Here is a 25524-nt window from a genome sequence, read left to right on the forward strand (position 1 = left end):
TTTCAGGTCAGTATAGTTGATCAAAAATCATTCGTTTACAATTGAAATTTTAATTACACCTTATCAACAGGGTGCAACATTTTTAAAAGGCTTTTACTAGCAATATTAATACCATAAAAGTGGAAGTTCATCAATCTAAATGCTTTCTGGTGACATGCAGGAATGTCAACTGTATGCCTGTGAAAAGCTAGAAAATTACTGGGAGCAACTTTTGGATTCCACATTTCAAAGCTGTGTTTAGTTGCCAAAAAATTTCTGTTTCTTAGTTATAATGATGATGAAAACTGGCAATTTCACCATCATTACAACCGCAAAACTGGGATCAATAAACCTGAGGCCATTAGATTGGCTGGGACGAGGGGCTCATTTGTATGGAGTGATGTGTAAGCTGAGAAGTCTCGTTAAACAAAATATGTTTTTCAAATTTGGAAAAGAGTAAGACCTGGGCCTTTAAGTGTTGTAAATTCATTATGCATTATTGTATGAACACTGAAAATGAAATTGGTCTGTGATGATAATGTACACCAAGCAATAATGAAACAGCAGCAATTTCACTTTCAAAAGAATTGAATAAAAGTTTAAAGTAGCTGCCAATCCTCTTTGCCATTCCCGTGAAAGACCAAATTTACCCATATTTTATAGTGCAAGTCTTGAAAATATGAGTTATGTTGCAATGGATTGCCATGGCACTGAGAAACATTGCATCAGTGGAAGACTTAGGCAATCAATGGTTAAGAGTTTAGGCTTGGTCTTTCCAAATCAGCACGCACTGCAATGAAAAGTAACCTTCAGACTTGTTCTTACATGGTGCCTTTGCAATAATGTCAACTTTATTCAATGCACAGTTACAGCTCAACATCAAGATGCAAGATGGCTTAATAGGGAACCATTAAATATAAAAACAGAACTTTTCACCTCTGTGTTTCTACTCTGGAAAATATGAAAGCTTTGGAGATTAATAAATCGTGAAGGCGGAGAGATTGCAAAGACAGAAAACTATTAACTTGTGGAGAGAGCAGAGTCTCTTGATGATTTTATTTCACTCTTTTTACCAGTAGAAGCTCGAAGGTCATTAGCAATGCTGATATAGTTTTTCATGGTGATTCAGGTTTCTCAACATTTGTGAAAAAATGGCAGTTAGAATTTTGAAAGCAGAATTGCCAGTACAGCAAAGAAATTACTGCTGTAATGCATCTCTTATGGAAATAAAACTCAAATCAAATGAAGCACTTTCAAGCATCAAAAACTTAGCATTTCTCAAACACAGAGCACAACAGCATTTCATATTGGATTTTACTTTTAACATCAGCAGTTATTACAGCCCTAAGAAGTGGGCATCTTCTTTTTTGCATTCTTAATATAATCTGTCTTATGCATGCTAAGAAAGAATGAAGTCAACTCAAATTTTTGGATTGGCACATTCAGTTAATTGCTGAGGTTAGGAAGTTGAATGATGCAGATTATGCAAGGATTCAGTAAACTTTGAACAGAACCATTTGGCTTTGAATGCAAATAAGTTGACAATTTCTTAAGAGAAAGGTTGCTGCAGAAAGGTGAGAATTACTAATGAGATGAGAACATAATTAACAGAACACTTACTATTTAGTGTAATACACATCCTAAAATCAGACTGTTAATTCAAACTGATGTTTAAAGCAATAATTTGAATTTAACTGGCACTAATACTGCTTAGTTCAATCATGCTGAAGGATAGTCAGGAAACCATTTATGTAATAATATTTATACGGTCACTTAGTAGCACAGAACTTGAATGTTGCTGAAAAAAGAGACACGCTATCAAAGCTTTTCATTTTGCATTCATCAGGACAAACACAAGAATGCCAAATTTCTAAGGGAGCAACAATTTATACTACATGAAACGGGGGCTAGTTGTTTGGTAAATTGACTCTGGTTGGTCGAGGCATTGTCATGTAGAATGCACCAGGGAACTATTATCACAATGTTTTTGCTCAATTCAAAAATATTTCAGAGAGGTTGCTATCCAAGTTAATAATATTGCCTAAAAAGCTATAGTTAATGCCTAGAATAGATATAATTGTAAATTGGAAACAGATATTTAAATTCTGCTGATAAAATCTGTTTGTGCTAATGTTGACGTTTGATGGCCCCAATGTTCTGCAGAGTGATAATCATCATTTGATTGCTGTTCTGCTCTTATTTTTGTCCATCTAAAGTGGCTCCTCATTTCTGGCTGGCTGTTCCTGGCCCTGCTTCTTTAGGAATTTGGTTTTTATCCTGAGTTAAAGAGTTGCCGGAGTGTCAGGAGATGAAAAAGGTACAAGGCCAAGCCATTTTCCCTTCCTGCAGCATGAGCTGCTACACGGTGAATATAAGTGTCCGATATAAAGGTTTCCGAATGGGTGAATGCAGTAGGCTGCTGAGGCTAGTCTGTAAATGGGTAGGGTGGTGAGACAAGTGGTTTTGTGGGAAGTGAGTGAGATGGTACTGGGTAGGATGGACTGTTGGGATATTCAGGTTGAACTAGTGCCAGTCAGGCAGTTGGGGATGTTAATCAGATGGTCAGAGGATAGTCAAGTCAGGGATTGTAAAGGGAGCAGAAAAGTAGTTGGGGTGTCAAGTGGGGAGCTGAAGGATCAGTGTGAGTGATTGGGGAAGTCAGTTGCATTGTTATCCTACAGTTAGACGAGGATTTTTCTAACTGACATTTTCTGGACAATTATTCAAGTAAATATATCAGACTAATCAAATGACTAACTGGCAGAGGAAGTGCTTTGGGGAGGGTTCCAAAATTACCCATTGGAAGTTCAAATTTCTTGGACGATTCCCACCAACATCAGCATATCAAACTTCTACTGGACTCCAGAATACATCTTGGGCCCTATGTCTAGACATCAACAATCCAAAGGCCAGAAAACCTGGAAATTGGACTACAGATATTTGAGATTCCAACTCCTGATGTACGACATTGTTTGGCACACAGACAACCTCATTCTCCTTTCCACAATGGATGAAAAAAATCCTGTTAAATTAATACCCAATTATCATGAAATTCATGTAACAGGTTGAATTCATAAGGTTCGGACTTGCACTTGATTTAACTTGGTACTTCAGGCTGCTATTGAGCCAATGGAAAAATGATACATTCTGAAGGACTAAGTAGTTTGTATTGCTCTACCTAGTTCTGACCAAGGCAATGTCCAGTTACATCATCTAAACTCACCACTCCGAGTCTTTGATATGCGCTTCACCATCAGAATCAAGATCTAACTGTGAGAATTATTCTGATTCTACTCTCTACAGTCAGTCAGCAAAGAACAGATTGATTGAATACGTCATTTGTTTAGGTCTCATCCTGCCAAGAGACTTGGTAATAGAAGCTCTTGGGATCTGAATGCCATCTTTCAGGGCAACAATCTGCTCAGCATTTTTGCTAATGCAACAGACATTTGAGAAGCAGTGTTTTACATTTATAACATTTGCTCTTCCAGAGTAACATTGCTCATCAAGAATTTTGCTGTAGCCTTTTGTACTGCAAGAAAACTGGGTATCTTGAGCATTAGTAAGTATCAGAACATGCAATGTCTTTGTACAGTTGAAGTGGTCTAGCGTTAGATTAGGTAGATTTCTCATTGTTGTCTCATGCAACTAATGCTAGAAATAAGAGAAAAAAAACATTTTTTGTCATTTCAATAGGTCAGTAATTTGTTCCTTCTACAAGAATTGCACATAAAAAGTGCCACAAGTAAACCTATTATCATTCATGCACCTCTGATAAGTCAGATTGTCAAATTGTCTTAAAAATAAAAAAAAACAGCTTTACACTGTCACTTATGCTTTAAGGTTCTGTGTGAAACTATATCGTAAATTTTATATTGAGAACAATATACAAGTGTCAAAAATGTAAAGATCTGATTACGTGATAGATAAAAAGGCAGGCCACAGAACAGGTCTGTCCAAATGAATGGATACACATTTATCTTAAACTAACAAGGCCATATTAAGGATAAAATATGAATTTGCATGCGAATTTAACCCTCACTCTTTAAAGATAATTTTGAATCAAGCTACAAATCAGTGTAATTATGCTGCAGTGTTTATCGTGCAGTAATTGTGCTTCTAACTAGATCTTCATATAAAACGTTTGTTACAATCTAATTGTTGATTGTCAATATAGTATGGAATGATTTCTTTATCCCCACAGGATTAGGATTGGGCTGGAATGCAGAAATTACTGTATTGAGATGAATCTATAACCCATTTTAAAATAAAAAAATGATTTAATACAATCCAAAGTTGAACAGAGAGTTGAACAAAGTTATAGTAAGCACAGTTGAAAATTTACCCAGTTCAAGCAGAATTTTCAACTTGGTGGGGAGCAATTGTGCATCGGTAGTTTGTAGGATACCCTTTTCATCTCCTTTTCCATTGGAGCCAATTGGAAGGACAACAAGGTAAATTGTCCAAGATTTTTCTAAACTCCTTGGGCTATTTAAACTTTAAAACTTGGGTTATGCACATTGATAGAAGGAAACTGTAAACAGCATCTGAAAGAATAATTCGTACAGTTTTTTTAATGTTACTGATATTACCCGTGCTGTCAATATCATGTTCATGATGTTGAAATTAACAGAAAATGGTAACTGTATAATAGAAACTTTGGAATTAAGATTAAACAATGTATCGCAAAAGGTAGAATTCATATTCAGGCTAGAAATGTGAAGTGTTAAGAATTCATGAATATTCTTTAATATGCCATTTGGAGTTTTCCTCTATCATTTAGTTATTAAAGTTATGAGAACCCTCTATTGTAGTTGGCGAAAAGCTGCTCATTTTGCATGCACATAGAAGCTGAAATTTCTGCTCTTTATGTCAAACAGAAAGTATTCTGTTTTGTGCAAAGAAGATCACATAGATCATTCTGTATAATTGTAATTATCACCTTCAATTTCAAATCTATCATTTTTGCATGGTTTGGTGGAGTTCAGGCTACAGAATTTATATTGAGCAGTTGATAATTCTCTTTAACTTATTTGGCCTAAATGAACTCCAAAACTAATCACAAAAGCTACAAAAAACCACTAGTGGATGCAGTAAACAATGAAACATGAGAAATTCCCATTGATTTTCCAAACAATTGACTAAAAGAGTTTCTGCATTATATAAACCATTCAGATTGTACAAAGAATCAATTTGTAAACTTCAAGAGACAAAACAGACAATTTTCAAATGGTACCGATATCATCAAAATATTCAGTAAGTAAACCATCTGCAAGTCCTCAACTTGTTCTGCATTTTCTACTCACTATATTCCACATATTTTATCTGACTTCACTCCTTGGGTGGATTGACATCCAATCCCTTCTGAAACTCCAGCAGAAGTCTTCATAACTTTTTCCAGTATTTCTTTGTTGTTTCATCTTCAAAGAATATGGATCTGGATCCTTTATTTCGGTGAACCTCAATCACTCAACAATATTGTACTTGTAGAACAAATCTTACGATTGAGCACATGAAACTTCCCAAGATGTTCTGCTTTCTTGGCATCTGGCTACAGCAGATGAATAATCAACACATTAAACATCACAAGCCGTTTCTGGCAAGTTTAAGTATCCCAGAAATGATGTTTTTCAGATCTGTGTGTGAACACCAAGGCCTGTAGGTGTGTATGGTGGTGGGGCAGGATTGGGCTTGATGCTTCGGGTTTTCATGTAGGAAATAAACTGGTCTGGAATCTCAGCTAGAACGTCTTTAGCCAGTCGAGCCATACTAAGCACATGATTTCCTGTGCGGTCAATATAATCGCGGAATGGCACAAACTGCAAGGAAATAATATTTAATACCACATTATTTAGTAGGTAAAAAAGATTACATGTAATTAACCTTTCAGCAATTTAAGGAAAATTATTCTCAACAGGAATGAACCCTACCAAAACTACCATAATTTTCTAAATATAAATGAAGACTAAACAAATGAACACAATATCATATAAATCTTTCATTAATCTCACTGCTGTTTGGAAAGACTTAATGCTCTCCATAATGTTTCATCTCTCTATGCCCGATTGTATGTGTTATCACATAATCTCGAAGTACCAGAATACTACTTCCCTTCTTGACAGCCCAAGCTATATTGTGTCTGACTTAGATTATGTTTTTTCTATTACAGCATCTAGTACACTATGGGGCCATCTTCAGCTTCACCTTTATCTTGAAGGGTGGATCATTCACAACCCATTTTAGAACTGAGCCAATTGCATCCTAACACGATGATTTTGTCAGGTCATAACTTAGGTGGGGAAGTTGAAAATTAGGTGAATTATCTGTGCCGTGTGGTATTGGAAATTTGTGCTATGGGTAACTAAACTATTGGCAGCATGGTGGCTCAGTGTTAGCACCTCACAGTGCCTCACAGCACCAGGGACCCAGGTTTGATTCCAGCCTCGGGTGACTGTCTGTGTGGAGTTTGCACATTCTCCCTGTGTCTGCATCGGTTTCCTTCAGGTGTTCCAGTTTCCTCCCACAGTCCAAAGATGTGCAGGTTAGGTGGATTGGCCATGCTAAATTGCCGTAGTGTTCAGGGGTGTGTGGGTCGTAGGGAGATGGGTCTGGGTGGGATGCTTCAAGGGGCGGTGTGGACTTGTTGGGCCAAAGGGCCCGTTTCCACACTGTAGGGAATCTAATGTAATCTAAATGCAATTTAAATTGATTCTTTCACATCTAACATTTATTGTTAATTATGAGGTTTACAGGTTCTATTTTTGTATTGTTTAGTTTTTACAACAGGTTTTTCTTTTAACAGCTTGTAATCTTTTCGTGTCTTTTAAAAATTTTTTTTAGGAAAAATAAAGTGTTTTATCTAAGCTAACTCAAGAAGGAAACCTTCTCTATCTTGATCAGAATCAGGTCAAATATCACACACCAGGTAATAGTCCAAAAGGTTTATTTGAAAATGCAAGCTTTCATTTTCAAATAAACTTGTTAGACTATAATCTGGTGTCATGTGACATTTGACCCTGTCCACCCCCATTCAACAACAGCATCCCTACATCTTGATCAGAATTGAGCACAAAAAAATGGTGCCAAAATTGTGGTACGTTAATCATAAATTTTGTTGCTAAAATGGGAATTTTTCAGTTTTTTGGGGTGAAAGTGACTTGTCGCCTGAATTTGGAATTACCTCAAATTGCTAGACAATTCATGCTATTCTACTTCTTGAGGATGGCATCTTTCCTTTAATGGCCATAGATTTTATAAATTAATTAATTTTCCATTGAGCTTGCCACTGAAAATTATGTCTCCTATAAGCATCCTCAAAATTACGAAATAATTGTTATTCACTGATAATCAACCTTGCTTTCCCAGAAAGTGATTAATGAAAAAGTGTGAAGTCCAATTTATTAGCCTTTTCACAGATTTTAAGTGTCTAATTTTAAATGAAAAAGCTTTTATATTTACTTTTTTCTCTCTTTTGCTTCATCCAATATTTTTTCTGCCTCTTTGGTTCTATAACTATACATGATTTGACATTGATATCACCTTTCACTACGCCCTTGCCCTGTTTTCATTTTTCAATTTTTAAATTTCACCAGTTTTGGAAGCACGCCGTTAGTCTTGTTGATCACTAAGATCTCAGGTGACCTGCTATCACAACCTACAGACCAAATCCCAAAGAGCTGAAGAGTGCAAGATGAAGTTTAACCAACCAGGTGCATTCCAGAAAATCATGGCTCACTTTTGTCTAATGCTTTGAAGACACTCTTTCCACTACTTGCACACAGCAGATGCTAAGTATTTACAACACACAAGCTGGTACTTTGCCGTCCATGGTTGGCTTTGTAATCTTAATGATAAGTGACATATTATCTGACTTCACCGTGCAATACTTACTTACACTGTATTGCTTCTGCATCCACACACATACCTGTACAATATCTCTCTCTGCAAGTTTCCCTCGTGAAGATACTCTGATGTCATCACCATCCAATTCCACCATTGCTGCAAACAATATATAAGTCGTTATAGCAAATGTACTGTTATATGAAAATTACATGATCCCCTGTGGTCTACATTATGTTGTAGTGCAGGTGCACTAATGTGTTGGCAGAAGACTAAATTTCATCTGTTACTAAGCAAGCCTGAAATGCTATAGTGATCAGTTTGATTATAATTAGATTTGCAATAATCTCTGTGTGTTATGGTCAATGAGCATCTCATTGATCAATGTCTGATTCCAGCATAGAATTTTATTTCATTACACTTGCTGGATAAAACACATGTTTTAATATCCAGCAAAATTGGCTAGAATATTTAACACATCTTTTCAATGAAAATAGTATGACTTAAACATGGCCAGATAATGTAGCACGGTAGAGCAGTAGGTACTGTGCCATAGTGATTAACAACAACTTGGTTTTTTATTTGGTGACTTACCTAACAACCCTGGTGATCAATGGTGAGGAAATGTTAGGGAACAGTGCATGTGGTGGGTACTGCAGGGAGTAATTAGAGTGCAAGTCAATCTGTCCTGTTGATCTTTACCTTGTTGACATCGTGACATTTGACTTAAATCACCAACTGGTGATGTGCATGAACACCGTAATGAAGATAGTTAATTTGTACATATTCAGAGCAGGATATAAAGAAAGTCTTTAAGTTGGCATTTCTAGACGTGCCAACTATTGTGGCTTTAAGAAAACAAAGCTGAATTCTTACTAAGGTACATTTGAGGTGAATGAGTCTATTAATGGGTAGTAGTTATGGTGTCAATGCTGAGGTTTAGATGTTTAAGACCCTCCAATCAAAAAGATATAAGCTAAAGTTAAAAACCAAAAGAACTACGGGTGCTGCAGATCAGGAACAAAAACAAAGTTGCTGGAAAAGCTCAGCTGGTCTGGTAGCATCTGTGGAGGAGAAAACACAGTTAATGTTTCTGATCAGTTCTGAGGAAGGGTCACCCGACCTGAAATGTTAACTCCATTTTCTCCTTCACAGATGCTGCCAGACCTGCTGAGCTTTTCCAGAAACTTTGTTTTTGATTGTAAGCTAAAGTTACGTTTTGTGGCGTGTCCACAGCAATCTTCCCATTGATCAAAGATTGAAAATACTGGACACAAGCTAAGTTCGTACTGTTGCAAAGAAACCAAGACTGCTCTCCACATTGGTCAGTAATTACATACATTTGATTAGAAGTTGTTAGTTACATTAACAAAGGTGCACATACATGGGCAGTATGTTGCAAGAGATGATTTTAAAAGAAATATGAAATGAGGTGAGCATTATGGGATCTGTGCATTTTCTAAGGGATCATACACATCATAGAACTCTTGCTAGGGCATTTGTTGGAACAGAAATTTAAGAGTTAGTGATAGGGCACATGAGATTAAGTAATTCGCATTTGCATAGGATATTTTCAATCAATGGTTAATTGTCCTGGTTTGGGGTTTCTATAAGGACCAGAAATGACTAAAGTAGTTTTCAAGGTTAAGGATTACCATAAGAAGCCAGTGTAAAGATTAGCATTTGAATCAAGTATTAGGGCTAATGTAAGAGAAAACAAGATATAGGGCTGGATGAACACAGCAGGCTAAGCAGCATCAGACGAGCAGGAAAGCTGACGTTTCCAGTCTGGACCCTTCTTCAGAAATCGTATTTCTGAAGAAGGGTCCAGGCCCGAAATGTCAGCTTTCCTGCTCTTCTGATGCTGCTTGGCCTGCTGTGTTCATCCAGCCCTATATCTTGTTATCTTAGACTCTCCAGCATCAGCAGTTCCCACTACCTCTTAGGGCTAAAGTAATTGTTTTAGAAGGAAGTAAACAGTCTTTCATTAGAAAACTTATTCCACTGGAGGTGGGGAGACAGGAAGAGTGAGGCACAGAAAGTGATCCCATTAAAGTTGAAGTCTAAAGCTGCAAATGATTTATATGTATGTTTGTGTTATATTAATCAAGTTAAAATCTCAAAGCACATTGTACCTCAAGAGACCAGATTCTAGTAAGTAGGTTAAAAAGTCCCAGAAGTCCCGTGATCCTTGAGAAAGACAGATTGACATCTGTCAAAAAATTGCATTCTAAATTAGTGATTGCTCTTTTTGCTAACAAGTTGATTCCTTGGCAAGAATATTTTTTACTCTGATATTTAATGTATAATCCAAATTGCTAAAATGTAGTTGAGATAAATAACCCTTTGTGGCTATTTTCATTAAGTACATGGGTATTAGTCCTGATGTCTCAACCAATATTTACCCCTCTGTCAACACCACCAAAACACATTATCTGGTCGTTATCACATTGCCCTTCATGGGAACTTACAATGCTCAAATTGGTAGCCACATATTTTACACAACAACATGTGCTTTAAAACAAAAGCTTTATTGACTGTAAAACACTTCCTAGATCCACTATGGTCACACATGTAGTCTATTGAAAGAAGTAACTAATTCTGCAAAATAGCTCCACAGGGACTGGCAGGCCCTTGGTATTTTTCTTTCTGGATAGAATCATGTGGCTTGGAAACAAACCCTCTTGTCCAACTAGTCCACATTGAACGAGTTTCCCAAACTAATCTACTTCCCCTTTCTTGCCTTTGGCTCATATCGTTCTCGACCTTTCCTATTCATGTACTTATCCAAATGTCTTTTCAATGTTGTAATTGTGTCTACATCTAACACTTCCTCTGGCAATTTATTCCACACATGAAGCACCCACTTGTGTGAAAAAGTCGCCCCTCAGGTCCCTTTTAAATCTTTCTCCTCACGACTTAAAAATATAACCCATAGTTTTGAACTCCCCCACCCTGGGAAAAAGACCTTTGCTCTTCACCTTATCTATGCCTCTCATGATTTTCGCAAAACTCTAAAAGGTCACCTCTCAATCTCCTCCCCTTCAATAGCCTATCTCGCCTATCCTTAAAACTCAAACCCTCCAGATAAACATGTATGAAACAAGTCATAATTCATTTTCTAGCAAAAGTATAATGTAGCAGTTTTGTTTCAAGCTTTGCAACTTTGATCAAACGTTGGAATGAAGTACTGAAATTTTGTCAGCCTTTATATTAACCATTGAAGGCAGTGCATCTGCATTTCATTGTAAAATTAAAATGGAATCCCCACATTCCTTTACAAATAACATTTTTTATTACACACAAACGAGGAAAAGTAAAAACAAAATGTTGTGAATGCTGGAAATCTGAAATCAGAAGATATTGAAAGGACTGAACAGACCTGAAGGTGTGTGTGTGGAGAGTGATGTGTTTTGTAATTTTCTACATGTCAGTTTACATAATACATAGCACAGAGTTTTTTTGTTGAGACAGATGCATTTAAGTATATTAGTAACACTAATTGTTTACATGGCTACAATATCACACTGGTGTATATTTAAGCTGGATTGGGGGATTATTGTACATTACATACGCATAGCTGACTCACTGAAGAAATGTCATTGAATCCATGATACAAAAAATGCCTTGTATTGGGGCAGTGGAACATCACGCGTTGTGATGTACTTTAAAGATACAGGCCTGTCACTGGAAGTTATGCCACAATGCTACAGAGAGAGAGGCAGAGTTAATGTTTCAGGTTGATGACCTTTCATCAGGAAGGTTGCAGACCTGTTTCTCTTGACAGGTGCTACCAGACCTGCAAAGTGCTTTCAGTATTTTCTGCTTCATCACAGATGGAAGATACCAAAGATGAATGCCATGTTAAATAGTGCAAAATGGGATCTGAAAGCATTTCCCCTCTTTGAGATCAGGATGTTACAATGTGAACAAACTGTAATCACAATCTCTTTCACTGTCTCACAGTGTCTTTAATTTTTTCCAGATCATTCAACATCAGAAGTTTTTTTTTCTTTAATGTGAAGGACGATAGAAGTGTGGAAGTCTATTTACCATGAAAGCAATTGTTCACTGAATAATTTTAAATCTGAAACTGATGGACAATGGCATTTAGGGCTATAGAATAAAGTTGAGAAGCTTCAGAATAATAATCAGCCACAATCTCTGAACGAGAGAACAGGCTAATTGGCATAATCGTGTCCTCATGTTCCGCATCACAATATGGCTAAAACAGAGACTAGATAACAGGACATTTCTGGGTTGTAACACAAGAATCTTCTTTATCTACGTACCTCAATGTCACATGTGAGGTTTTTAACTGAGTTCCTACCTTGGAGATCATTATTTTAAATTGTTTCAAGTTTTAAACCAGGCACAGATTAATCATATGGTAATGAAACAGTTGGACACATTGATAAGATCATAAATAAAAGTAATGTTGTTTTAAACACTAACTTTTTAATTATTTGCTGATACCTTTGTCAGATCATGGCTAAATACATATAACTTTTCAATATAAGAACTTGAGAAACAGGAGCTATAGTAAAACTACCAGAGCCTTTGAGCATGCTCCACCATTCAACAAGATCATAGCCGATCTTCAGTCTCAACAACACTACTTCTGCAACATTACGTTATTCTTTAATTCATTTGGTATCCATAATTCTATCAACTTCTGTCTTGAATGTACTCACTAACTGAGCATCCATAGCTCTCAGGGGTTGGGAATTCCAAAGACTCACAATGGTATGAGTGAGAGTATTTCTCCTGATTTCAGTCCCAAATATTCAAACCACTTTTCTGAGCCTTTTACCCTATGTTCTAGGTTCCCAGGCAGGATAAATATTTTCTCAGTTTCTACTCTGGTAAACACCTTAAGAATTTCAAGGATAGCCTCCCCTTTTGATAAACTTCGAGAAATGTAGCCATTTAATCAATCTCTCTTCATGAACGTAGTCCTCTATCTGCACAATTTACTCACCAAATGTAAAAGTCTTATAATGGTTAAATGAAAGAAAATCAGTGTGTCCAGCCACCAAAAGAAGTGGAGCAGATTAATTTGGTCTTAGGATGCAAGAGTCCATGGCAAGGCCTGCATATATTTCCCACACTCAATTGCTCTTGAGATGTTGGTGATGGTGACGAGTTATCTTCTTAAATGAATGCAGTCCATATGGTGTAGATATACCCATAATGATGTTATATAGGAAGTGCCAGGATTCTGATCCAGCAATGATGAACAGATCATGACTGCAATTAAGAATAGTACATGGCTTGGAGGGGAATTTCGAGGTGGTGCGCCTAGTGTCTTTCTTCTCCTTAATGGAAGAAATCATGGGTTTGGAAGCCATTGTGAAATGAGCCATAGTGGGTTGGGTTTGCTCCAGTGCATCTGGAATAGTGCACCAGCGGCAAGGCATTGAATGTTTAAGATGGTGAATGGGGTGTAAATCAAGCATTTACCCTGGATGGTGGTGAGTTCTTGAGTGTTGTTGGACCCGCACTCATCCAGCCAACTGGAAAGTATTCCATCATATTCCTAAGTTGTGCTTTGTAGATGGCGAGCAGGCTTGGGGAGTGAGGAGGTGACTTACTAACCACAGAAATCTCAGTTTCTAACACTTTTTAAAAAAATCTTCTGTTACTACTTTGTGAGATGTGGGTGTTGCTGGCAAGGCCAACATTTGTTGCCCTAATTGCTCTTCAATTGGCAACAAATGTTAACTTTGTTATCAATGTACTGACCTCACCAAAATTCTCAGGCTGTATTCCAAAGCCTTTTGCAAGTGAAAGAATGCTAACCATTAAAAAAAACAGAAAATTTTCAATTAAGAAAGGAAATGAATGCTTGATGGGGTCAGTACTTTGATTGTTAACAAGAAACTTCTTGTCTTCCAGAACTTTCCTTCATATGCTTAGATATAGAACTTTACATTCTTGGCAGGAAATGATATAATAAATGATACAAATGATAAAATTTCAATTTCAGTTTGGTTTTATGGTGCATTTCAATAAAAATGTATGACCGCTACTCACCATCAAATTCTGCTTGTCCAACTCCAACAATAATAATTGACATAGGAAGCTTAGCAGCCTATATAATGAGAAAAATGTAACAAATTTAGTGATGTCATGTTATCTATAGAGGGACATGTTAAAGGACATACATATAATAGATTTTAATTGCTCAGGCATTTTCAATTCTGCTTTTGTAATGCTTGCATACTGGCTGATAGTGACATTAAAGAATTGTTTTGAAATCACATAACAGATTTATACTAAGTTAGAGGAAGATCAAAAGATTGAATTGTCTGGTATGTGATTTCCGCATGAATCCGAAATGGTTAGTAATTGATTGAGTGCAGGAAACATCACATCATTTGAAATATCATGGGAACATGGTGAGAAGGTAAAGCAAGAGCTGGTAGGGCACAAACTGGAGGCTGGGTCTCTTAACAGTCCATGTAATGTAGATCATATTCATGTAAATTGTAAATATTTGTGGTAGTGCAATAAGCTTCATTTCATTCGTGAAACAAGATCCTTTTATTCAGGCCAGTAGGGTGGCTATTTTCATCTTCGGTAGACTGCTTCAGGCTTGGTGGAATCGACATACACAACATGAATGTTCCCTGGGTCTTTGATATTCCATGAGCTTCAAACACTGTGTTTTGCTCTGGGGTTATTGTCATGACTTTTTCTCACAATCAATTTTACACAATGACATACTCAGTCATACCATCACTGTACCACAGTCGATAAGATTTTAAAAAGATATTCCTATGATAAAAATCATGAAAGATTTATAAATAATAAATAAAGAGAGAATGCAAATGCAGATTTCAGATGATGGGCAATGGAAGGAGAGGGGAGAGGGAGATAAGGTATAACATTCTTATACAACAATGGTTGGATGCATTGCTCAACAGAATAATGTTTCAATAGTAGTCTTCAGAAAGGGAATTGATAAATACTTGAAGAAAATATTGGAGGGTTTGCAGAAAGAATAGGACTGTAGGACTTTCTGCATTGCCCTTTGAAACAGCGAGCACTCTACTCATTTAGCCACACAATAGGTTTCTGTATAAAGGTAGGATTTAGAGATGAGGCACAACTGTAAGCAAGGGATAACTTAAAACTAAATACATATGAAAATTAAATCATCCACTGGACCGGAGGCACTTAACTGTGTTTTTGAGTTTTAAAGACAACCTCACAAGAGATTAATTTCCCTTTCACAAACAAAACTTACAAACATGCAGCGAGTAATTTTCAACTTACAACGGGTGCATCGAACTAACACTGTAGACCAGATGCTTATTATTGAATCTGCCCAACTGTTCTTCTGTTTGAGATCAATACAAAGGAAGAGTCAGACTGTTTCTATAGTGAGTGTCCAACTCATTTTCTGCTCCAGAGCTAAGTTGAAAATTAGCCCCATAGTTTGTTAATGAGATCAAGTATCACTGGGTAGCATACACTGTCATTTTCCTACTAGTGTGAAACTGTTTCAGTACAAAATATACCAGCAGAATGACCGAGTTAAATCAGTAATTTCACTCCAAAATGAGACTCAAGCTATAAATGATAACCGGGCTGCTTGAAGCTGGCATTCACCTCTGACGTGAATTAACTAAGATCAGCGAAACAGTCCCTTGGACTCCATGGGACTTGCATAATCTTAACTGCAGTGCAAAAACTAACCTCCTGGAAATTGTATCTCCATTTCTTATAACTTACATAGAGCTTCTCCAGCATTGACCTCGGAGCAAGGTACTGCCAACAATATAATGTGAATCTGCAAAGTGAATATTGTGACATGTGACCACAGTTTGATCCAAAATAAGTGCATTCCTTGTGTTGTTTTGCTTCATCTATTCTAAAAATTTTGCGTGTCCTACTTTGGAAAGAGGTTGGATAACCGAACATTTCTTCCCTCTGCAGTTAGTCCCACTGGTATCTCACATGTGACACAGTCTCAAATCAGATGACTACATTACAATTGGTTTAAAGAACTAATTCGAAGATTAAGCAGAAGGACATACTGAAAGAGCCTCAGAAATTATATGGATTAAGACCAAGACAAGTTGAATGCAAGCACACATGTTAGGCCATTAGTAAAATCAAGTTAACACTGAATCTTATTGTTATACTTTCCACAAGCAATGTTCAATATTGAATTATTAAGGGCTACTCAAACAATTAATCTAATGAAAATAAGTTAATGTGTTTCTACATTTTATTAACTTTGGATTTTCTTTGTGTGCCATTTTTTCACTTTTCCTGCAGAAATGCAAAAGTTTGACATTCTCCAAAGGTACCGCGATTAATATAATTTCATTATATATTTGGTAAAATCAAGCCCTCTTACCAACTTTGGAGATGTTCTCTCCTTGAGTCCCTAACAGGTTTTCTCACACAATTTTACACAGTTCACCTAATTATGTACGTATCACATTTCCGGGCACAACCATTCTCACACCATCTTGTACTTGCCAGCATTAAAAATAATCACCACTGCCAGAATCCTCAAGGATTTATTTATTTATGCGCCAATGACATCTTTAAAACTCAATTGTACACAAAAGTAATTACTGCAACCCAGGAACTGCCCTTCACCAGTGCAGTGTCGGAGGAATTTCCCTAGAGACAGCTAATAGAGGCAGATTGACACCCACAGATCCTTGTGGACTCAGGGGTGCAGAGGATGGCCATTCTGTTTCCTCAGGATTGTCAGAGGAGACTATGGCACCAGACCCTGCCAGCCTGGTCTAACGTTGCCACCCAGGTTAGTGCAGTCACCATGAGTCTGGAGGTATGCCCAGCAATTCAGAAAGAAAGTTAATGGCTTTATCCATTATCTTCTCTTTACTATCCCACAGACACTCCAACTCTGCTATGGCACCCTCCTCCCAACTAGAGTCCAAGTCTACTGTTTTCACTAATGCATGCAGCATCTTCCCTTACCTGCTTTCACCTACCAAAGCCTCCACACCATCTCCCCAAGTGCAAAGTTCTTTCAGTTCTTTACTGCAGACACAGGGCAATTGGCATAATTGTGCAATCTCTCAGTCATCGATTGTTTACAGAGCTGGTGGGAGAGAATAGCCAGGCATCTTCCAGGTTTGGTTAATTTACTGCAGGGAGAGAGGTAGATGGATAGATGGAGAGATGGAGAGAAAGAGAGAGATAGAGGAAGAGAGAGGTCTTTTCTCTTTATCAAACTGGAGGCTTCTATCCATATAGTGTTCCCACAGTCTCTGTTCACCTGCGCAGAAGCCAATCAGGGAGTCATTGTCAAGGTGGTGACTTCTAGCCTTCATAACTGGTCTGACTGCACAAATCAAACATCAAACTGGGTGAAGGAGGTATCACTCCCAGGTGGTTGGTATGTTGTGACATCTTAGATGTCTTCCCCCATTGCTTAAATAAAACAGCAATGTAAATACAACTCACAATGAGCTAAAGTAACTTGTTTTTAAATGTGTAGAAACTCCTTGCAGTTTCTTTGGCTTACAGCAGGATCCTCTTCCCATTTCAATCCAAAATCCCAAAGAAAGAAAACTAAAACAATGTGATCTTCACATCACTGTACTATATGTAGACATCATGCATTAACCTAATGAACAAATCTTGAATACGTCATTCAACATTACAAATTAATCCACTAATGGCTATGAAGCATGTGTCATATGGGCTGAAAAAAAAATCTTTAGTTGCCATATTAGCAATCATGTTCCACAACCTGCCTAAGGTGCAGGAGTTGCTGGTCTCACACCTTGAGCTATGAATGTCCATGCAATACTGCCTTTCATTGGTAGAGTAGAGTTTGTTGCAAGAGAGAGGTCGTCATTATTGATGCTGCATGTACAACTTGCTATGTATGTGGGCAAAAGGCTTTAACAATGTACGTCTGATGAGAAAGAGGCAGCTGTACCATACTTTGTTCGGAGTTGGAGATTAAAATTCCATGTCATGCTGTCCAGCATTCTGTAATGCAACACTTCTTTTATTAGGTCTAATGACAGGCGTAAGATGGCCCCTCCACATCCATGTGGGTCATGTCTGAGTACTTATGCTGGCACTGTCCAGCGAGAGAATGGGCTTAGTTTATGAAATCTCTGCTCTGATCAAATGGAAGACCTGCTGATGGACAAAAGGATCCAAGGGAGCTGCATCTCAAGTAATAGTGTATCATGTCAAGTGACTGTGGCAGTGATAGCAATTGTCCTTCACCTATACGGTGTGTGTCTGTTTAATGCTACCAGAACGTGCCCCGAGATATTGAAGACAGCTATCCAAGATGGACCTCTGGACAGACAAGCAGCAAACTGGAACCACCAGGTACTCAAACTGACCGCCACGCCAGCAAGTGTTGCTGCCTAGTTTCTCTTTGCCATATTTGAGAAGAGGAAACTGCATTAAAATGAAGCAACATTAGGTACTAATGAGATATAAATGCAAATGGGCTGCTCACTGTTCATGAATGAGATTTTCATCTAACTGTTCAAACCTTGGTTAGAGTATCAGATTTTTTTTTGACACAGTCTCATTTTTCGAATCTTGTTATGGTCTTGGAAAATTCAGCCCATAGAATTGAAATCATTTGTAATAACACGTCTTCAAAATGTTGGTGACCTTTTGTATCCTGGAGGAAAAGCAATCACAAGTACATTGTTGATAATGTCAGTTTAAGGATTAGAAATTGAACAGCTATTAAAATTAGAATTGGTAATTTTGAATTTGTATAGTACTGTTAAACTGGCAAACTTCAATTTAATAAAAATCTACAGAAATGTAAATAAGGGCTGCTAACTTGTTATCAGCTGTTTCATGCATGATTACACATAAGCTCTTTGCAAAAGACATAGGGTCCGTTCTTTAAATCTCTAAGTTCAAATCATTATAAGAAATAAAATGCATCATCCAATGGTATGAAGATACAGAAATACAGAGTATATAACATTGCGGCAAGTAACTTTACAAAGCAGGCTTGCTTGTTAAAGGAAACAGTCAATTATTCACTTGCACTGTCAAGTCACTCAGAAGATCTCCTTTTAGTTTCATGAGCTCATGTCAAAATTGTCAGATTTGGAATTGATCAAAATCACAATGGCAAGTTTTCAGGCTTTTTTTTGGCGTTTAAGTATGACTTGGTAAGATGATGGGAAAATGTTAGGTATTACTGGCTTGCTGTCATGATCAAACACATAGAATGACCCCTTTGCTGGGCCTGAGGTCCACTCAAACTTCAAACTCAAACCTAAATTTACATTAGACCAGTGAACTGAAGAACATGCTGCACACTCCAGGCAGGTCCACGGTATCGTAGACATTCATTTTGAGCCTCTTTAATGGCAGAAGCTGTCTTTATTTTATTGTGGGATAGGTTTGGGAAAATAGGATGTTGAATGGGATTCGGCCATGGAGGGGGCCAGCAATGTTCTTGAAAATTGTTCCAGAGCTACATGAAAAATTCATGTCGGTTCCACCTTTAACTAAGTGTATTTTTAATTAACAAAACTTACAATGATTTGAGCATCTTCAGCAGTCTCTGTAGGTCGGATGTAAATCTGGTTACTTTGAACATAGCAGGTACAATGTCAATTATATCGACAGCGACCCAATTTTGGGAAGAAGTCATAAAACAAGTGTTCGGCTCTCTATTTGCATATACACTTGTCCTAATGTCAACTTGATATGTGGACCCTGGCACCAATATTGCCCTTTACCAATAGAGCCCATAATAAACTTTCAGAGCAGAATGCCACGTGCACCTATTCTTTGTATTAAGGTCTTAAGGCATCCATTTAATGCCATGAAAGCTAGCACATTACCAACGAAGCAAGAAGAAAAATAAATACATTTCTCATCTTAAATATCTTTGTCCTTCTGTTATTACTGTGCTAAATGCAGTTCCTTTGTCCAAATGACAAATACAAAAACAAATTAAAAACTTTTAAAATGTGCTACTTTTGCATATTCAGTCTCACAATGTGGCCATTATTGGCAAGTCCAGCATTCATTGTGCATTGCTAGTTGCCTTGAGAAGGTGATGAGTCAACTTGAACAACTGTAGTCTGTTTGATGAATATGTTTTCATATTGCTGTTCTGCAGGGAAGTCATGAAATTTGACATGATAATGATAAATGAATGCTGATTATGTATTTAAGTCAGGATATTGAATGACCTGGGAGAGAGAATTTGGAGAACTCTCGTAGTTCACAAAGGAGCAACAATTACAGGGCACATGTTTAGATAGTTGTAGGGAAGTTCCTCAGAAAAATAAAGGTGACTTGTAGATTTTATGTGTTTTACTAAGAGCTCATCCTTGAAATGTTAAGCTTCACCAAATTCAAGGGCTACTGGCTGCATGCTTGTTAGTTATCCTACAGTGTCAGAACTATGGCCCTAACAATAAGGACAGTAATGGAAAAGGGCTCGATGATTAAATAAGTCATTAAGGTAAGGGACTTCAAAGCAAAAAAAATCATACAATGCTTAACACCAGCGAGATTACTGGCTGTTGCTAGAATCACCAGTAACAAGTAATCTGCCTTCGAGGGTGAAAAAAAATCAAGTGAGGTTGTCATCTCAACGTTTTATCAGTGAAGCATGGGTTCAGACCAAATGGAAGGTACATACAAAGACCTGCATAAACCGCTGGGGACTTTCAGAACATTGCAGAGCAAAATCTAAGCATCAAATTAAATGAAGTAAACTTGACATTTGGAATTGGCTTGTTCAAATTATAAATGGTAAAATGAAACTATGGAAACTGTGATGATTTAAAGCAGTCTAATAAGTACTTGTTTAATTTAGAATTTTATGATTTAGTACAGTAAAGCACTGTATTTTAACATCTGTTAGACATTTCTGAACTTAAATGTTTGTTAAGCTTAAAATAAACACCATAACTTGGGGGAGAAGTTTTAGTTTTACTTTGTTTTGGGCAGTTCTGAGAGGTCCTTGCAAGGAAATGTATGTGTAAAGCAACAGTGCTGAGAAAGGAAGTATCCAATAAAACTAGATTACCTTAGAGTAAAGGTGTTAGTGATAGTCCCAGATGAAGGTGTTGGGATAATTCTCTGAAGAGGACTTGAAGCTGAGCTCATGTAATTGCAGATGTGAGAGAGTTCTCGGAATAAGTTATCAGAAGTTCTTGTCTTGGAGCTAAACTTACATTTATAAGTTTAAAGTAATTGTAATAGACTAAGGGCTTCTGATGTGAGTATTGTACATTTGTTGTTGTGTACTGTGCAAGGGATTTATAGACTTACAGACTTGTACAGCATGCAAACAGGCCCTTCGGTTTAACTCCTCCATGCTGAACAGGTATCCTAAATTAATCTAGTCCCATTGCCAGCATTTGGCCCATATCCCAATTAGCTCTTCCTATTCATGTACCTGTCCAGATGCTTTTTAAATGTAATTTTACCAACCTCTGTTATTTTCTCTAGCAGATCATTCATAAATGCAACACCCGCTTCTTGAAAATGTTGTCCCTCAGGTCCTTACTAAATTTTTCTCCTTTCAAGTTAATTTATGTCCTCTTGTTTCCCCTATTGTGAGAAAATAGACCTTGACTATTCACTGTACCCATGCTCCTGATGATTATATAAATGCCTGTGAGGTTACCCCTCAGCCTTTGACAATCCAGGGAAAATAGCCCCAGAGTATTTAGGCATTCCCTACAACTCAAATCCTCCAACCCTGGAAACATCTTTCTGAATCTTTTCTGAATCCTTTCAGGTTTAACAACATTTTTGCTATAGCAGGGAGACCAGAATTGATTGTAGTATTCCAAAAGTTGCCTAACAGATGTCTAATATAGCCACAACATGACCTCCCAAACTCTTATGCACAATGCACTGACCAATAAAAGCAAGCATACCAAATACCTTCTTCACTACCTTGTCTACCTGTGACTTCACTTTCAAGGGTCTAAGAACCTGTACTTCAAAGTCATTTGGTTTGGCAAATGATCATTAAGTGTATAAGTTCTCCCCTGATTTACCTTACCAAAATATCTCTTACTTTTTTTTCTGGAATTGGTGAAGAAGTGTTCTGGGATTAATGGAATCACGTGTTCATGATGTCTTCAAATTTTATTAGAAGTCAATAGTATGGTTTATTCAGTTTTATCTTCATTACTTTTGCTTAATAAACTTCTATCTTATTGTTAAAAATGAATCCGATGACACTGTATACTTGTATTTCAGTCAGAGATCGCGTTGAAACCAAAAAAGTTGTGATCAATCAAAACACCAAAGAACTGCAGGTATTGGAAATCAGAAATTGTTGGAAAAACTCAGCAGGCCTGGCAGCATTTGTGGAGAAAAAGCAGAGTTAACATTTCAGATCCAGTCACCATTTATTTAGAGCCATTTGTTGTAGAATCATACAATCCCTACAGTGTGGAAACAGGCCTTTTGGCCCAACAAGTCCACACCAACCGTCAGAGCATCCCACCAAGATTCATCCCCCTATAATCCACCTAAATGCACACATCACTGAATACAATGAGCAATTTAGTATGGCCAATCCACCCAGCCTGCACATCTTCAGACAGAGGGAGGAAACTGGAGCACCCAGAAGAAACCCACGCAGTCACCGGGAGAATGTGCAAACTTCACACAGTTGCCCGAGGCTGGAATCGAACCCGAGTTCCTGGTGCTATGAGGCAGCAGTGCTTTCTTGTGATCTATCGTGCCATATTTCAGTCTGAAATCTTACTTACGTCAGCTGGAATCATGACAATAAATATATAAAATGAAAGATATGTAATAGATTAAGCTAGGAAACAATGGCAGAGAATGGAGACTAGTCATAGCTGTGAACACATGGAAACTCTTCATTCCTGGGATGTGGGCATATTTAAGCTTACTGCATAGTTTTACTTAGCCTTCTCAAATTCTGCAGACATACCTACAAGGAAGGCTGGAAAAGAAATAATGGAGAGCCTTAAGGAAAAATATAAAATGGATAAAATCAAGTGTTATCAAACTAACTTTGAATGTTAGATTCTTGTGAGATGCAAAGAGATGTTTCTTTTTCAATGATACTTTGTAATAATGTGGGGGTTGTTTGGATTGATATTCTACACTATATAAATATTGACTGAGTAATCTTTTTCTAATTTTTTCAGGGCTTGGAATGGTGTGACAGAACCTAAATTGCCATATGTTCAATGAATGATGCCTTGAATCTTTGGATACTGTGAATATCAAAGGAGCCTCTTGATTGGACATCATTGATGCCAATGACTGCTTACATTTATGTAGCACCTTTAACTTAACAAAATATCCCAAAACAAATCAAATGGAAACAGATGGGACAGTCCTTTGAGGGAGAGCTAGCATTCAAGTTCAGGGTTAGTTACATTAATGGAGCAATGTCTGAGACAATATTTTTCAGCTTCAGTGTAGTTAAAGTGAAGAGTTCACATTGGTGAAAAAGTAAACATTGATTTTCAGTTGATTGTTCAAAGCACTCAATTCTTGGACTAGATACAATGGAAAAATTGACCAAGGATTTTTTGTCTTGGCATGGATTGGATTAGTCTTGAATGTTCAGTTTAGACACAAAAAAAACTAATATTAAAACCAAAGCAACATATGATGTTGAAGGAAGTTTAACATCAGATGTACTTTTAAATCAAAGTTCAATAAGGCTCACAATGTCAAGTTAAGAGACTAACATCGGATCATACAAAAGCTTTAGGCAACAATTCAAAACTTGTCCCTATCCGTACACTCACGTGGGACTGCATGGGCCAATTTAGGAGACAGCATTCTTCCTTGACTGCTACCAGTTTAAACCCACAGCAAAATTCCAAGGGTAGATTCGTGGCATGTACCCTCTTGCTGCTAAATCCATGTGTTGGCAGGTTGATGCCATTATGTAGCTATTTATTGGTGACTTAAAGCCTCAATTTTTCACTGATAGGTAGACATTAGGCATCTCTACCATGGCTGAAAATATTGTGGCAGTGCAAGGGTGGCTAGGAACTGAGCTTGGCATCTATGCTATTTTACAGGCCAGCCTGCCTATAATCTTGCAGCCGGAGGGTCATAATATCCACACCTCTTTATCTCTCTACTCTTTAGTTCAAAGTATTCCTGTCCTAGTGAATTCACACAGGGGCTTGTCTGCACTGTTGTGCAGATATCCTTGTCCTCAGTCTGTCCGTTCTGGTCACCAGCTACCTATCTGCATGCTTGCTTTCTATTCCCTGACTGGACTAGTTCTTGTATTTAACCAATTCTTAACTTCCCCAGTCTGTATCTCTGTTGTTGAGCTGCCTGTCTTACTTTATGTGGGGAATGAGTCAGAATTTTCTTGAACCACATTCTAGTAGGTTAAAGCTATCATTAACTCCCCAGCAAGTACATCCTTAGGTTGCACTTATTTTACACCCTTCATTGCTATTCACTCACACAAACCAGACTGTTATAAAACATTAACTTCCTCAACTACACAGAACAACAGAAACTACAGTCAAAAGAAGGACATTCGATCCAATACGTTTGTACCATTAATAACTAGAGCAACATAAAACTAATCCTACTACCCTGCTGTCTCCCCAAAGCCCGCAATCTTCCATTCCTTCCAATATTCAACTACGTAACCTTTAAGAGATATAATAATGCTTATCTCAACTACTTCCTTTACATCATTTTGTCACAGCAGAGAACATACTGATCTTCTGCTATCATTGCAGAGACAATCAGTTAATGTAAATACTTTAAAATTAAAACAAAAACAAAGGAAGATATATATTAAATGTGAAATTGTGATATAAAATGCATCCAACTGTGGTCAAAGTATCAGTATATATTAATTTGATGAGTGGAAGGGAAACTATATGACTGATGGGATTAAACTTGAACTTTGGTCTCAGCTGGCCAGCTTATTCCCAATTTAACAAGCAGCAGACATGCACATCTTCATTGCTTAAATAGAATTCTGCCTTACTGCTTCCGCTCCTTCCTTTTGTATAAACTTGCTGAAGAGGAAAATGAGCTGTCACATAGATCTGTGTATCAACTGCTCATTCACTGCTAAGCAACATGGTATCTTTGCAGAGAAACTCTGAGCTACAACACACCATGCTAATGCACACCACCTTTAAAATTTAAAGGCTGAGTATAGAATAGACTTCAATTCAATATAAATGGTTTGGGACAGTTAGCTTGGCAGTATGAGAATTGAAAAAATTAATGCTTTCAGAATTCATATTTCCGAGGGAAAACACCTCCTTTGGTTCCATTTGTGTTGGTGATGTTGACAATATAGTTGGAAGACTTTATATACCCACAAGCTTAGAAATCCAAATGTCCTCAAAACAGATGCTCAAGAGATATTTAAATGGGCAAACAGTATTGTTCCAGGCTTAAAAAAAAAGTTCTTAATGCCAATCATGCTATTTAATAGCTGTTGCCTGCTTGTGGAAACAAAACGCTGCCACAATATCTTAAAGGCGAAATACACACCACTGGCTCCAGACATTAGATACAGATGTAGAAGTCAGCCATCGGGCCCTCAAACCTGCTCCACAATTCAACAAGTTCATGGTTGGGAGCCCTTGGCCTAAACTCCTATTTAATGCCAGCTCACCCTAGCCCTCAACTCCCCAATTTTCCAAAAATCTTTCTACCTCCTCTTTAAATACTTACACCGATCTGACCTCAAGATCTCTTCGG

At 37.4% G+C, this 25524-nt stretch overlaps 1 protein-coding gene across 5 annotated transcripts in view; it reads right to left on the minus strand.

Annotated features, from left to right (window-relative positions):
• Positions 1-11: 11 nt before the first annotated feature.
• The window catches only part of LOC125463008 (copine-8-like), a 636730-nt gene continuing 611217 nt past the window's right edge, over positions 12-25524 (minus strand). For all 5 annotated transcript variants that reach the window (XM_048553605.2, XM_048553606.2, XM_048553607.2 and 2 more), the window contains 3 exons: positions 13855-13912; positions 7904-7977; positions 12-5798 (listed from right to left, as the gene is read on the minus strand). In XM_048553605.2, coding sequence (XP_048409562.2) covers positions 5610-5798; positions 7904-7977; positions 13855-13912 — 321 coding nt within the window. In that variant the 3' untranslated portion in view covers positions 12-5609. The remainder of the gene's footprint in view (positions 5799-7903; positions 7978-13854; positions 13913-25524) is intronic.

This window comes from Stegostoma tigrinum, chromosome 21 (genome assembly GCF_030684315.1).
Source record: "Stegostoma tigrinum isolate sSteTig4 chromosome 21, sSteTig4.hap1, whole genome shotgun sequence".
Classification (NCBI taxonomy): domain Eukaryota; kingdom Metazoa; phylum Chordata; class Chondrichthyes; order Orectolobiformes; family Stegostomatidae; genus Stegostoma; species Stegostoma tigrinum.